Here is a 13,290-nt window from a genome sequence, read left to right on the forward strand (position 1 = left end):
TATGGCACAATGAATTCTGAATAAAAATGTATCCATTTTTCAAAGTAAAAAAATCATGGCAGCCCGTGTCACAGCTCAGCTCTGTTTACTCCGGCAGAGAAGATTCTTTTGGAGCTTCAACAGGTACAAGGACATTTCACTTGAAAGTTCAGTAAAGAAGGTAACAATACAAAACAATCTGAAAGAAATCATTGCTCCCTCCATAACAATATTCACAAACCACAAATTATGAACCATGTTTTCCTCTTTTGTTCTTGGGTGCTTGGTGGCACTGATTGTTACCGTGGTAACATGGTCTTAAGCCTGTATCAGCCTGGGGGTAAGGTGTCTTGTTTTGTTGTTGTTTGTTTTTTAGTTAGTCTTTTTGTGAAATGGTCTGATTTGCAATAGAATCATCTATGAGCAAAATTAAGACTAGTCTAAAATATGTTTGTGAAACTGGCCGCTGTGACTGTGTCTTTATATTACGTTGCCTTACATTAAATTGATGGGTAGGCTTGATGTGTCATATGTGCATGCAGAATTGGACTTTGGCATATGCGCTGCACAATATTTGCAAACATGAAGTTGTGTTATTTGTAGCAGATTGAAGAGAGCGGGCTGGGATTTGGACAGTCCTCTGCACTCAGACATCCTGGGAATGCACCCATCAAGTATGGACATTTGGATTCAGCCCACATGGTTGGACAGTGACGATAACTGAGTACTCGTGCAAACAAATCTCTTTCTCCATTGAGGTTTCACAGTTTCTTCAGTAGACAGAAGTTAAATGTTTCCTTTATAGTTCATATCTCAGATCCCTGCTTCCTGCTCTGCTCTGCTCTGATCCCTCTGAATGAATGAACGACTGTATATTGAATTAGTTGAACATTGCTTGATGAGGTCACTGTGAGAGCAGACAACCATTTGTGCCTAATGTGGCAAGAAGTGCGACACACTTGATGCCATTGTTCCAGTAAGTGAAGAATAATCCCAAACACAGAGATCCCTCCGCAGCCCCTCATTTGAAGAGCTTTGGTGACTCTAATCTAGCATTTAGCGTCTCTGCTAATCTCTTTGGATTACAGACTGTATAGATAAGTGATGCAAAGTGGTTCAAATCGCCTGTAAATCTTTCCTCCACTTTAGCTCCATCTATGCAGTGTGTGCATGCTGACTGCGCGGCGATATGTGAGAGGGTCACATGTAATGCTGTTATCCTTATGTAGAGGTCAGAGGCCAGCACAGATATGGTAAAGAGATATGAGACATTTACAAGAATCCAGTTATAGTAAAGCTGAAAGATATGCAGTAAGAACACTGGTGCCTCATATAGGTATAGTTCTGATTCTATAGAGACATGAGGCTGGACTCCACAATACTTCCATCTCAATAAAATGTTCAGGACTGTCAAAATGACATGAAAACTTTACATTCACTCATCTCATCCCTTGTGAGACTGACATATTTTGTTTACGTCACGTCAAAAAATAATGATTTTTGAGTTAATTGGACTAAAATTATACAGCTAGTATAGCCTAATTAGTTGAATATATATGTTAATAGTTGAAGTAAAAACACGGTTGTGAAAATATTTACTCAATGTTTAATGTTTGTATGACATGTAGTCAATTTCTTGTTCAATGAAACCAATTATTAATGTTCACTTTACATAACAAATACACATCATTATATAAAGAGGTGCAGTGTTTTCCTTTCATTACAACATAAAACTGCAGAAATCTCCTGTATTTTACAAACCTATTATTTTCTCGTACGCACAACTTAGTCAAAAGTAACATATTTGCACACTTCCCAGCATGCATTGCATGAGAGCCTCTCCTGAGACATTTTTCTTTTTTAAGTTGCAGCTGTACACTGAGGAACAAGTTCAGACATCTCAAAATTTCAAGGCAGTTTACAGCAATAAATTGTTAAGTTCGGAGCCTGACTTGGACTCTTAAGTTTTGAAATAAACTTAGAACGTTTTGCTGACCTATAATCTTAAGTTCAGTCAGACAGGTTTAAGAATTTTATTTAAGCAGCAGAGCAGAGTTAGAGTTTGGCGTCGAGGCTCCAACCTCATCACTCCCCACAGATTATGTTTGCATAGAGATATTGAGGAGTGATGAGCAAATATCTTGAAGCAGGCAGAGGGAGAGATTGGAGGTTTTAGCAGTTTAAATGGACCACTAGATTGGAAGGGTGTGTTTGGTATGTACAAGAGAAAGTGAGGTGTGTCACTGTGAGAATAACTAGTGCAGATTTGAACCAAAATGCATGACTAAGAAGCAATAGAGTTGCAGTCAAAGTTCACTTCAAAACCAGAAAATCAGACAAACCAGCAAACAAACCCAACAAGGGGGCAGGCAGGGAACCCAGAGTCCAAAAACAGGCAGACAGGGTCCAAAAACAGGTGATCAGGCAGAAAAAGGGAAAAAAAAATGCTGGATAGCTTGGCAGGAACACAAGACAATCTGGCAGAGAGCAGGGGACAATGGACTGGTGTATATACTGAAGGACTAATGGGAGAATGAGCCACAGGTGTGGAGATGGGCGAGGAAAACCATGTGCAGCCAATGAGCAGATACATGGACTGAGAGGGAGGCGTGATCTGGAACGACAGGAGAGCAAGTGATGACACATGAAAACAAAACCAGATGAAGAGTTGGGATTCCTGACAGTCACGTGTGATTAGCGCTGCAGCTCGAGTTGACTGTCTGAACTAGCTTGCAGGCATTGCTACATTTGAGATAATTTACTTTTCTTCTTTGGATAAACTCGAATCTTTGAGTTGTAGAAATGTAAAAAATATTTGAAAAATTGTTCACAGTGAGCTGTGAATGTGATTCGTCATTATTTGGGTGCTTGAAAATTAAATGGTTGCAACTGAAAATATTAACTTATTGACCATTATTCACTTTTACTTAAGGTCATCTAAAGAAGAAAAGTAAATTATCTCAAAACATTATTAGTTGGTAAAACTTTTTCAAAACTGAAGAATTTGAATTGGATTCAAAATTTTAAAAATCTATTGGAATTTTGAGGTTTCTTTTTCTTTTCTCTTTTTTTTTTGAGGTTTGTCAGTGTGACTGAACAGTTGTTTTTAACATATCTTACTTATTAAAGATGTTTTCAGTTCAGTTAACTCAATTGTTTTTTTGTTTTTTTTTACAAAACTCGAATACAACTTTAAACTAATTATTCAACCTAAGTTTAGTTTACTTACATTTTTAAGTTGAACCAGCTAAAACTTAACAGTGCACATCCAAAGTTTTGTGCACATGCTGTTAAAAATAAACATACCTTCTTTTATTTATTTATTTTTTTATTTTACAATGAGATGTTAATTTAACCAATCATGACAGAACATGTACAAACATATCAATGCAACAAAAGATATCCCAGCAGCATTTGCAGGACAGAAACAAACATTTCTTTTAAAAAGCCACAAGCTGATGTTTTTTTTTAATAATTCTTTGCAACAGGTTCACTGTGTAATGTGTTGTGATCTCTCATCCATACTCTGCTTAAGTGAGACAGCTGCTAATTCCTGGATTCCTCACAAAGTGGGACAAATGTCACATGGAGTTCACATGGAGCTAAATCAACTTTTAAGGCTCTATCTGACACCCGGCGCAAAGCCGTTGCACCACCAGCGCAAGTGTCATTTTTGCCATGTGTGTAAGATAGCAAACGCACTTGCGCTGGGTCTGTGCCGCTGTGGGCGGGAGGTCTAAACATGAAGGCAAAACAAAGGTGTGGTCAGTGTGTTTGCTATCTTGTGCTCAGCGCATTGGGGTAAAACCCGCTTGCGCTTTAGACCAGCCAAAACCTGTTCAAAGCGCAAAGTCTGTGGTCTTTCAGCACAAGATAGCACCCGGTGGGCTTGGCAGAAACACACACACGTCTTTACAATCACAGAACACCTTCATTTATGGTCATTCTCTTCCTCCCACGGGAGTGTGGATTAGTTAAGTGTTATTCAAACATATTTTTTATCAGCAATAAATTGTAAATATTGAAGTTAAAAGTGTTCACGTGTGTCTCGCGCTTGGCTGAGGCGCACACACGTCTCCACAATCACAGAACACTTTTCATCAATGTTAAACAGTCGTGCGTGTGTGTATTTAAAGATAAACTCACTAATAAGAAAAAAATATATAATTATAAATAAAATTAAAAAAAAATAATAATAATATTTATATAATTATAAAGCCTAATAAATCTAAACAGACCTGCAACGTGCGCATGGGCTGGGATCACAGCTGTCAGATCGTCTTTATCAGATGAGTCAGCATGACAGCTGTAGTGTGTAACTGCGTGTTTGTTATGATCCAGAAAAACAATGATAAAACAATTATGATCTATAACATACAAAATATACAAGACAGTCCGACCCAACCCAGAGAGAAAAAGTTATGTGTGCTTCTATCAGAGCTGGTTGGATATATCCATGTGCAATTTTGCGCACTTCAAAGTTCAGAAACTCTCTGATTGTTTTACAGCAGGACAGAGGAGGATGAGAGGTGGAGATGAGGATTAGGTGGGAGAGGAGAAGAAGGATTATTTACACATGAAGCTGTTCTGGAGACGTCCTGCTGTCTCCATATATTGTGTGCTCTTGCACATTCTCTTCTCGAACCAGGAGCTCTGTCTCCTTGCTTTGTAAATCTTTTCTCTTTGTTTCCTCCTGGTAAATCCGTCATGCTGCCTCCACTTGCGCTGCTGGCTCACCTGCCTCTTAAAGGTGATGAGAGCTGACTTTCTGATTGGTTTATTGCATGTTCGGCCTAAACTCGCCTGTGAATTAATGAGGGCACTTGGGCACATCTGATAGGTGTATCCCGCTTTATGCTGGTGCCGCAAAGGGCGGGGCAGGGTGAAATATCACTCCCGCCCCTGGCACAAGACGGCAAAGGTGGATTTGGACACACCTTGAATAAATTAAATCCATTGCGCTTGCCACTTGTTCTTTAGATCAGAGTAAGATAGGGCCCTTAGTCTCAACTGACTGTAAAAGCCGCATAACTGTTAATGATGCAGCTGGAAATGAATGATGGACTAACTCACTTCAGGATTCTTTTACTCCTCTATTATGTCACATACATTTCAAAATGCCATGTTTAAGTATCTGGTAAAAAGTCGCCTTGGTGTTTATCACTGTAATTGGTGGGATGGATGGCCTTCTACATCATATCGGCATCATTTTAAACCCAGTGCTAACTTAAAAGTTGGGCTCTTTCTTTGGTTTAGTTGTAATGTTTTTTTGTCCACCTGCCACTTGGTGCTTTTTTTTCCTGCTGGTTTCCTTTTGGCCTCTTCAGCTCTATTTGCATGGGACTATCATCTAGAGACCACAGGTGTAGTTCTACTGGAGTGCACTGAAATTATACTTTGCTACTGTTTTCTCCAAGTGAGGAAACAGAATATTTGCAGCTCACATCTGTTTTTTCTTAGCGCTTGAAGATCTGATCATTACTGAAGTGTACGTCATGCAATAGAGCCAATAACAACAAATGGAATGGTCAAAGTTGTCATGTTGACGTTTAATCAATGAGGAACGTGTGATGATGGTGCAGAATCACAGTCACAGCAGAGAGAGTGGGACAGAGAGTATGTGGACAAGGGAGAGAGAGGGAGTGTGTGAATGTGGACAGAAGGACCAACAGAAACAATCATGCAGCCTCGTGTTACTCTTCAGTTCTGTGGTTTATCAGATCAATCAGTCAAAGGAGGAACTAAACTAATCTCATTTTACTGCCTGTAAATGACAAAGAAGTCACGTTGTACACTTGTTTATCAGTGAAGTGTATGAACTACACTGCAGACTGGAGTCTGTGTTACAGTGAGAAACAGACATCCAGACACTGTCTCTCCTCCTCATGTCCTCACAGTTGTCATGCATCAGTTGTTGACTGTGACGTTGCTGTCGCTGCTTTGACATACAGTTTGTTGGTGTTCATGTTTACTGTCTGCTGTAATGTAAAAGAATCTCAAATTATTATAAAATGATAATAACTATGAATTTGTTCTCCTAGCCATTCAAATTAATAAAAAAAAACATAAATATCATGCACCGTTTAGTATGACATTTTATATAGTACTCATTTTTGAGAATTTATACTTTTTGGGGGTTGTTTTTTTAATCTTCAATTATGTGGGGAAGGTGAAACTCTTGGATATTAAACAATTTTGTCAACTCCATCAGACGCACAAAATCATTTATAACACAAAGACCACACATTATGTGTACCATGACAAATTTTGATGATATAAAATCAATTTATAAATCATTATGAACATATATTCAATGGACATAACAGAAGAAAATTCTCTGACTTCTCTATGATGGATTTGACAGCAAGGAAGAAAGGTATTAAAAGTCATTTCAAACACATTATTCAGTTATTATGTCACCTCCGCCAGCATAGATGTCAACTCTGTCTGATGAAGTATCTGACAGAGTTGACAAAATGTTAATTTTTTCATTTCACAGCATAGTCACAGTGAGCAGCCATTTTATTTTTTAAAGTGTCTCAGAGTTCTCTTAATGTTAATCTAAATACACATTTTTAAACCATAATTTTTGTTTAGCTTTGATTTAGAAGGACTACAGAGTAGACGTGTTATGGTTGAGACACATCTGATGAATTTGTCTACAAATAGAAAGTTTACCAGTGTTTGAGCAGTATTCCTGCCTTTTTTAAACCAGGAAGTGAGACAGGGGTCCTTATGGTATAGCTCACCCTTTTTATGCCTGATTAAATCATGTGTCTGTATAAGTCTGATGGAAACTTGGACACAACTTTAAAGGACCAACATTTTCATAAAATATATTTTAAAACAAAGATGATTATAGTAGCATATGATTATACCTGTGTTATCAGTAGGTATTTTTAGTTTTAGACTTTGAAGGATTTCAACACATTTTTAAATTATTTGAAGTTTTTGAATTCTTGTCTGGGACAAGTCTATTTGCTGGTACAGAGAAAGTTTAGAAAAATTATTACAGACCAAGACATTTTTAAATGACATAGTTTGTACGTATAAATCCTTTTAAAGATTTTTTTTTTTGGTAGAATATGATTTGTCCAGATTCTCAGGAATGAGTAGCAGACTGACGTCATCATCACCTCAAGTGTGACTGATTTTCATTGTCTCTAGCTCAATGTTTGACTGACTGCCGTTCTATATTATCAAAATGATGAAAATGTTCATGAAGTTGTGTGGTCAGTAGTAAAGTTGCCACCATAAGAACAGTTACACTCAGCCACTGCACCTCTGCTGTAGACCTCTACTAATTTGTAATAAATGCGTCTGTGATCTTTATCCTGTGTGAATCTGCCATGTCCATAAATTTTAAAGAGAAACTTCCACAGCAAATGTCCTTCACCAAACTCAGAGGTCCTGTGATCAAATTATTCCTGTGCAAACAAGCATCTCTGTAATTTAGGGTTGTATGTTGTTTTTTTCCAGCATCTGTTTTCTGCTGTCAGACAACTGAACGTGTATGAAATTTGAGTGTGGCTCATAATATGCTAAACAGCAGTCAACAGCTGTGCTGTGAGATGAGATCAGTTATATTGACGTTTAAAATGAGTGATGATGACAGAGAAGGTCAGCAGCAACAAAAGGTTGTATTACTCATATAGTAGAGCCACAGGGCGTCTGTTATTGGATCTAAATGAGCTGCAAATGTATATTGATTCCTGTAACACGTGCAGAGGGAATGCAAAACAGCTGTAAACCATGTTATTAATGTGGCAGCTCTACAACAGATGTTCTGCTTCTGAAACTATGCAACCTTGACCAGGGGCATTTTTAGACTTTTTTGCACATTGTACCTTTATTATACATTTATTATCTAAGTAAATTAACCATGTGAAAAAAATATAAATAGAGTACATACAAAAAGAAATCAATGCACATTTAAAAATACTTGTCAAACAGCTGGTTGACCCAAAGGTCCCATCTCTCACTGGACAGATAACCAATCATATTTGTTGATAGTGGGGTAGCACTTGGGGTGGCCAATCAGATCCCAGATCTAGCACACCTGGCCTTGACATCATACAAATCAGTGTTTCCCAAACTCTTTTTCCTGGCAACCTGCTTTTTAAAAATGACAAATCATCAATTTATATTTATTTATATTTTTACCTTATATCATCTTGACACATGCATAGATACATGTTAAATAATTTATAAATGACAGATAAATACATTCAGGCTGAGTTAACAGGCCCTTGTTGTTTTTTATTTCCTGTCACCAAGAAAATAAACCTTAAAAAAGTTGAGATAACTCAAAATTTCATGGCAACTTATTGTAATAGATTTTTGAGTTTAAAGTTCAGAAAAATTGCATTTCAAAAATTATTCACAGTGAGCTGTGAAGCTGATCTGTCATTATTTGGGTGCTTAAAAATTAAATGGTTTTAACTGAAAATACTAAAATATTAACCATTATTTACTTTCACTTCAATGAGTTTACACAATCAGTTTTGAAATACACTCATGGGAGTTTCTAAAACTCATAGATTGAAGTTCACCTAAAAAAGAAAAGTGTATTATATCATCAAAACATTATGAGTCAGTAAAACTTTTTTCAAAACTCAAACTCTATTGAAGTAAGTTGCCTTGAAATTTTGAATTGTCATTTACATTTTAGCCAACTTCATGACTGAAACAAAATAAGTACATTTAGGCAGAATTAACAGGCTCTCGTTTATCCTCTTATCAGTTAAACCATATACACATTTTAAATGCTTTAAAAAGCTGTGCTGCAGATATAAACATTACATTTTTCTGAATTTTAGAAATGTTTGTTCAGAATCTTCCGTTGTCTTTTATTTATTTTGTGACCTAAATACAATCTCCTGTGGCCCACTGACTACAGATACCTGCTGCACACTGTGTGGAAGCAGGTGGGCTCTATAACAGCTATTCAACATAAAGGCAACCTGAAATCTGAATCAGGGACATGTCTGCATTTTCACACCTTGCAAGTCATCCAGTGGGCTGGATTGGACCCTTGTAATTGGGTCAGTTCTGCTGTATGTTTGACACCTCTGCTCCACAACAATGTACCTGTTAAATCTAACATTTCTTAGAAGTTTTGTCCTGTACTAGACAAAAGGTCAAAAGCAAGTGAATTCATCCTCAGTGAACAATAATTTCCTCTGTAAAGGTTGTAGTTGTTGGAACACAATTCACCTAAATGTTGGTGCAGGAGTCATTCTGATCTGACGGTGGCGCTGGAGAGAAGGTCAAAGGAATAACTGACTGAATGTGCAGCAAATGTCAGGACATTCTCTCCTGCAGTTGTTAAGATTTCTTGTCCTGAGGTGTTGGGTGGACTGAAACATCTGTGTCCTCACTGCACTGCAGTGTTAAAGACAATGATGAGCTGGTGCTTGGAGACATCTCTGGACCACGTCCAGCCTGTTGTCACAAAGTTTCAGAGTGATGGAGACACAGAGTGTCCTCATACGCATAGTAAAATCTATAATCCTGCAGTGAGGGGAGACAGAGAGATGTTGTGCCGCTGCCAGAGGAACACTGACTAAGATTACAGCATGGGAATAAATGACAATACAATATTAAATCTCATTTACTAGACTATGACAGACAACAATGATTAGATTTTAATTATTTTAACCTGTTCCCATCGGGGCAATTTCAGAACTCAGCAGCTACCGTATGATGAACAATCACACGCACTTATCTGTTTATAAAGATTTTTATCAGAGCAACAAAATAGAGACACAGATCAGCTCACAGTCTGATGGAAACACTGAGGACGTCCCTCTGAGGACTGAGTGTTTGGGTTTCTACATGTCATTTCTTCACCTGCTTAACAGTTTTGCATAGTATTAGCAGATTTGGATGACTTTGCATCATTTAACCTTCATCCCACTGACTGAGGTACCTGCAGACCTCAGAGCTGTACTTTTTGTACACATTTAATATATCATTCCAATTTTTTATGACTTTGTCAATCAGTTTGTTCTGAATCATTTCATATCTTTGTTTCCTCTTTCTGTTTTAATGAGTACTTAAAAATATATATATATACCAATGTATTTGAATCCAGTATCACACACTGTCAGTAAGTCATTTTGAAGGAGACAGACAGATGCAGCAGGCACACATGTACTCCAGCTATTTTCTTTTTTTTTTTTTTTTTTTACTTCAGATGACATTAATTACATAACTGATGATATTACAAGAAGGAAATAAGTTAAAGTGGTTAGATTATACTTTTGGGTTATTTTGTTTTCCTCTAATATCTGATATAGCAAAGTCACAAAGCCCAAAGTCCACACCAACACTGTCCCTCTGTCCCACAGAAAACACATTCAGCTACAAACATACCTTCAGCGACTGTCTCAGTCCAAATCAGCCCAGCACTTCACTTCAGCTCACGGCAGTTCCAACAAACCATCATAAAAGAAAAGAAAAAGAAAAAAAACGTCCTCTGGCTCTGGTGGCTCAAACATGTCTGGACATGTCCAATAAAGCTCGTAGACGAAATGACCATTTTCAGGTAGTTCTCAGGTCGTAGTGGTGTTTGACACTGAAACAGTTGAGTGTTTCAGAGCAGAGAACCAGGTACGATCTACAATTATCTGCATGTTTATGACAGTAACTTCAGGAAATGTGGGCTGTGTTCTTAAGCATTATTGATCATACTTACACTGTAATAGTAAAATAGGTACCCATTAGTTAAAAATAACTACAGTATAACTTCTTTTTAAATTAATCACGAACATCCAGATAATTGTTCGGTAGATCATACTTATCCTGTAATAATAAAATAGGTACCCAGTAGTTAAAAATAACGACATTATATATATATTTTTAAACTCATGATTTGTTACCCCCTTATTCCATCCCAGTACCTAAAAATATGTATTGTAATAATTACACAGTACATAGTACCTTACCCTAATTTTATATACTTAGCAATTCATTGACTTTAGTCAGTCAAATTGTTCATCTTTCTGTGTTGCGACAAACTCAGAACACACATTTATTGTTCCTTTTTTTGCTAGGGATTAAAAATGGCTGCAGGGGAAGTAAAGGTAAAAGTGATTTGTGTAAAGTAGGAATGTGGCTCCAAGCTTTAGCTCAGAGCTTGTTTCAGAATCAGGATGTTGGTGATTTGATCTTCTATTTATGATTCTCTGCCAGCAATATAAACCTGCCACATATAATGTTAGCTGTTGGTATAATTTGCAGCACATTATAGGACACGTATCCACTGCTGCTTCTAATGACTCACCTCACTGTGGTCTGTATCCCTCAGGTAACATTAGGGCAGGAGCTTGTGTTTGTTATATGAATCTAATGTTGTGCATTATTACTGTACAGAACATTAGGATCATGAGACTTGTTCCCCATTTAGAAATAATAAAGTATATAGATGAAGATGCAGAAGGGTAGAGGAGTTGTAAGAAGGGTTTGTAGCCAATTTTAAGTGCAGCTCATTACCTTAACATCCTCATTGTGCATATTAATGAAAACACATTCATCACATTTATAAAGTTCCACCTGTTAGCTTCATCAGCTCACGGTACAGGAGAACACAGTGAGCTCACACTGAGCCGGGGAAGGCAGCCAGCTGGTAAATTTCAGCCCGTTCTCTCATAAATCAGCTGGCCAACGCTGCATGCTGCTGCTGTTACATAACACTGTGCTCTCATCTATTTGCTCACGATACACTTCTGTGTGGCAGGTCCCGCTATCCCAGTCGGAGTGGACGTTCAGGTGGAGAGCTTGGACAGCATCTCTGAGGTTGATATGGTAAGAAAACTGTGTTTATCCACACCTGTACACACTGTGACAGGTTATTACAGCTGATGTGAGTCACAGTATGACATGAAGATAAGATGGAACTTGATTTACTGCTGCAAACCGGAGATAACAGAAATAGTGTAGTAGTAATGGTAAGTTAGATATGGTAAAGGTAAAAGCATATTTTATTTTGTCATTTTTAAAGGTAATAATAATGTTTATTTATCACTTTTATCAAAACAGCAATTTCAACAAGGCAAACACAAAATAATAAAATGCAATTAAAGGAATTAAAGGTGGACAGTTATAAAAATGGATCCAGTGGCACAAACAAAATGAAGAAATGAGATTAATGAAATGTGAGAACAATTAATGACACAACATTTGAAATACATGTACTGTATACTGTGAAAATGAAAACGTTCAAGGCAACAGTCTGCAATAGATTTTTGAGTTTTGAGTCCAACTCAAATTCTAGTTTTTCAAGTTTTGAAAAAGTTTTTACTGACTATTGATTTTTTGTTGAAATAGTTAACTTTTTTTTTCTTCTTTTTTTTTTTGAATTTTAGAAACTTAAAACATTGTATTTAAAATAGAATAAATTCATTGAAGTGAAGGTGAATGTTAAAATTCTATTATTTATTATTTTTATTTTCAATTAAACTGTGACCAAGTTTTGATTTCTTTTTTCTTTTTTTTTCTTTTTTTCTTTTTCTTTCTTTTTTTTGTAGTTTCTAAAACTCAATGACTCAATGTTCTGAAAAAGAAAAGTAAAGATTATAGGTCAGCAAAACTTTTTAAAGTTTATTTCAAAACTTAAGAGTTGGGCTCAAAACTCCAAAATCTATTGTAGTGCATTGCCTTGAAATTTTATGTCATCTCAACTTTTTTTTTTATAGTGAAGTACATAAATAAGTTATAATATATATTCATTACTGATCAGTTAAAATTAATTTACAATATAAGCATGTTACAGGAGCGTATTGCTGCCACCTCAGAAAAAGTAAAACGATCAGTATCATATCTTATATAACATATATATCACATCATACAACATGATAAGTTTATTATAACAAGATATTTTCATATTATTATAAAATACCACATTATATAACAAGAAACCGTTCTTGTTATAACACCATACTATTCTTACATTCACATTATAATAGGGGTGAGAATCTCTAGGTACCTCACAGTTTGACTCATTTTCTGATTCTGATTCAGAGGGCTACAATATGATGATAAAAATAATCTTGGTGCATCAGAATTTTAAGCTTTTAAGTCAGAGGGTGTCAGCCGGATGGTGTCCATCTGCACACACAGCCATCCTCACCAAAACTCAAAGTCTCTTTTTCAAGAGCGACCTGGCCAAGAGGGCAGCATAAAACATCATTACAAGTTACAACAACAAAAACAGACATATACAACTGAGATGTGGGTACAATTTCTAAAATGATTGAGGTAAAAAATAAATAAATAAATTAGGAACAATTGCATTGACCAAGGGAACTA

The 13,290-nt window shown here is 36.6% G+C and overlaps 1 protein-coding gene across 1 annotated transcript in view; it reads left to right on the forward strand.

Annotated features, from left to right (window-relative positions):
• gabrr2a (gamma-aminobutyric acid type A receptor subunit rho2a) overlaps positions 1 to 13,290 on the forward strand; it is a 90,823-nt gene that overhangs the window by 28,660 nt on the left and 48,873 nt on the right. Inside the window, exon 3 of the mRNA XM_084742331.1 lies at positions 11,720 to 11,787. Coding sequence (XP_084598457.1) covers positions 11,720 to 11,787 — 68 coding nt within the window. The remainder of the gene's footprint in view (positions 1 to 11,719; positions 11,788 to 13,290) is intronic.

This window comes from Lutjanus erythropterus, chromosome 18, assembly GCF_056507025.1.
Source record: "Lutjanus erythropterus isolate fLutEry1 chromosome 18, fLutEry1.hap2, whole genome shotgun sequence".
NCBI classification, from domain to species: Eukaryota; Metazoa; Chordata; class Actinopteri; order Lutjaniformes; family Lutjanidae; genus Lutjanus; species Lutjanus erythropterus.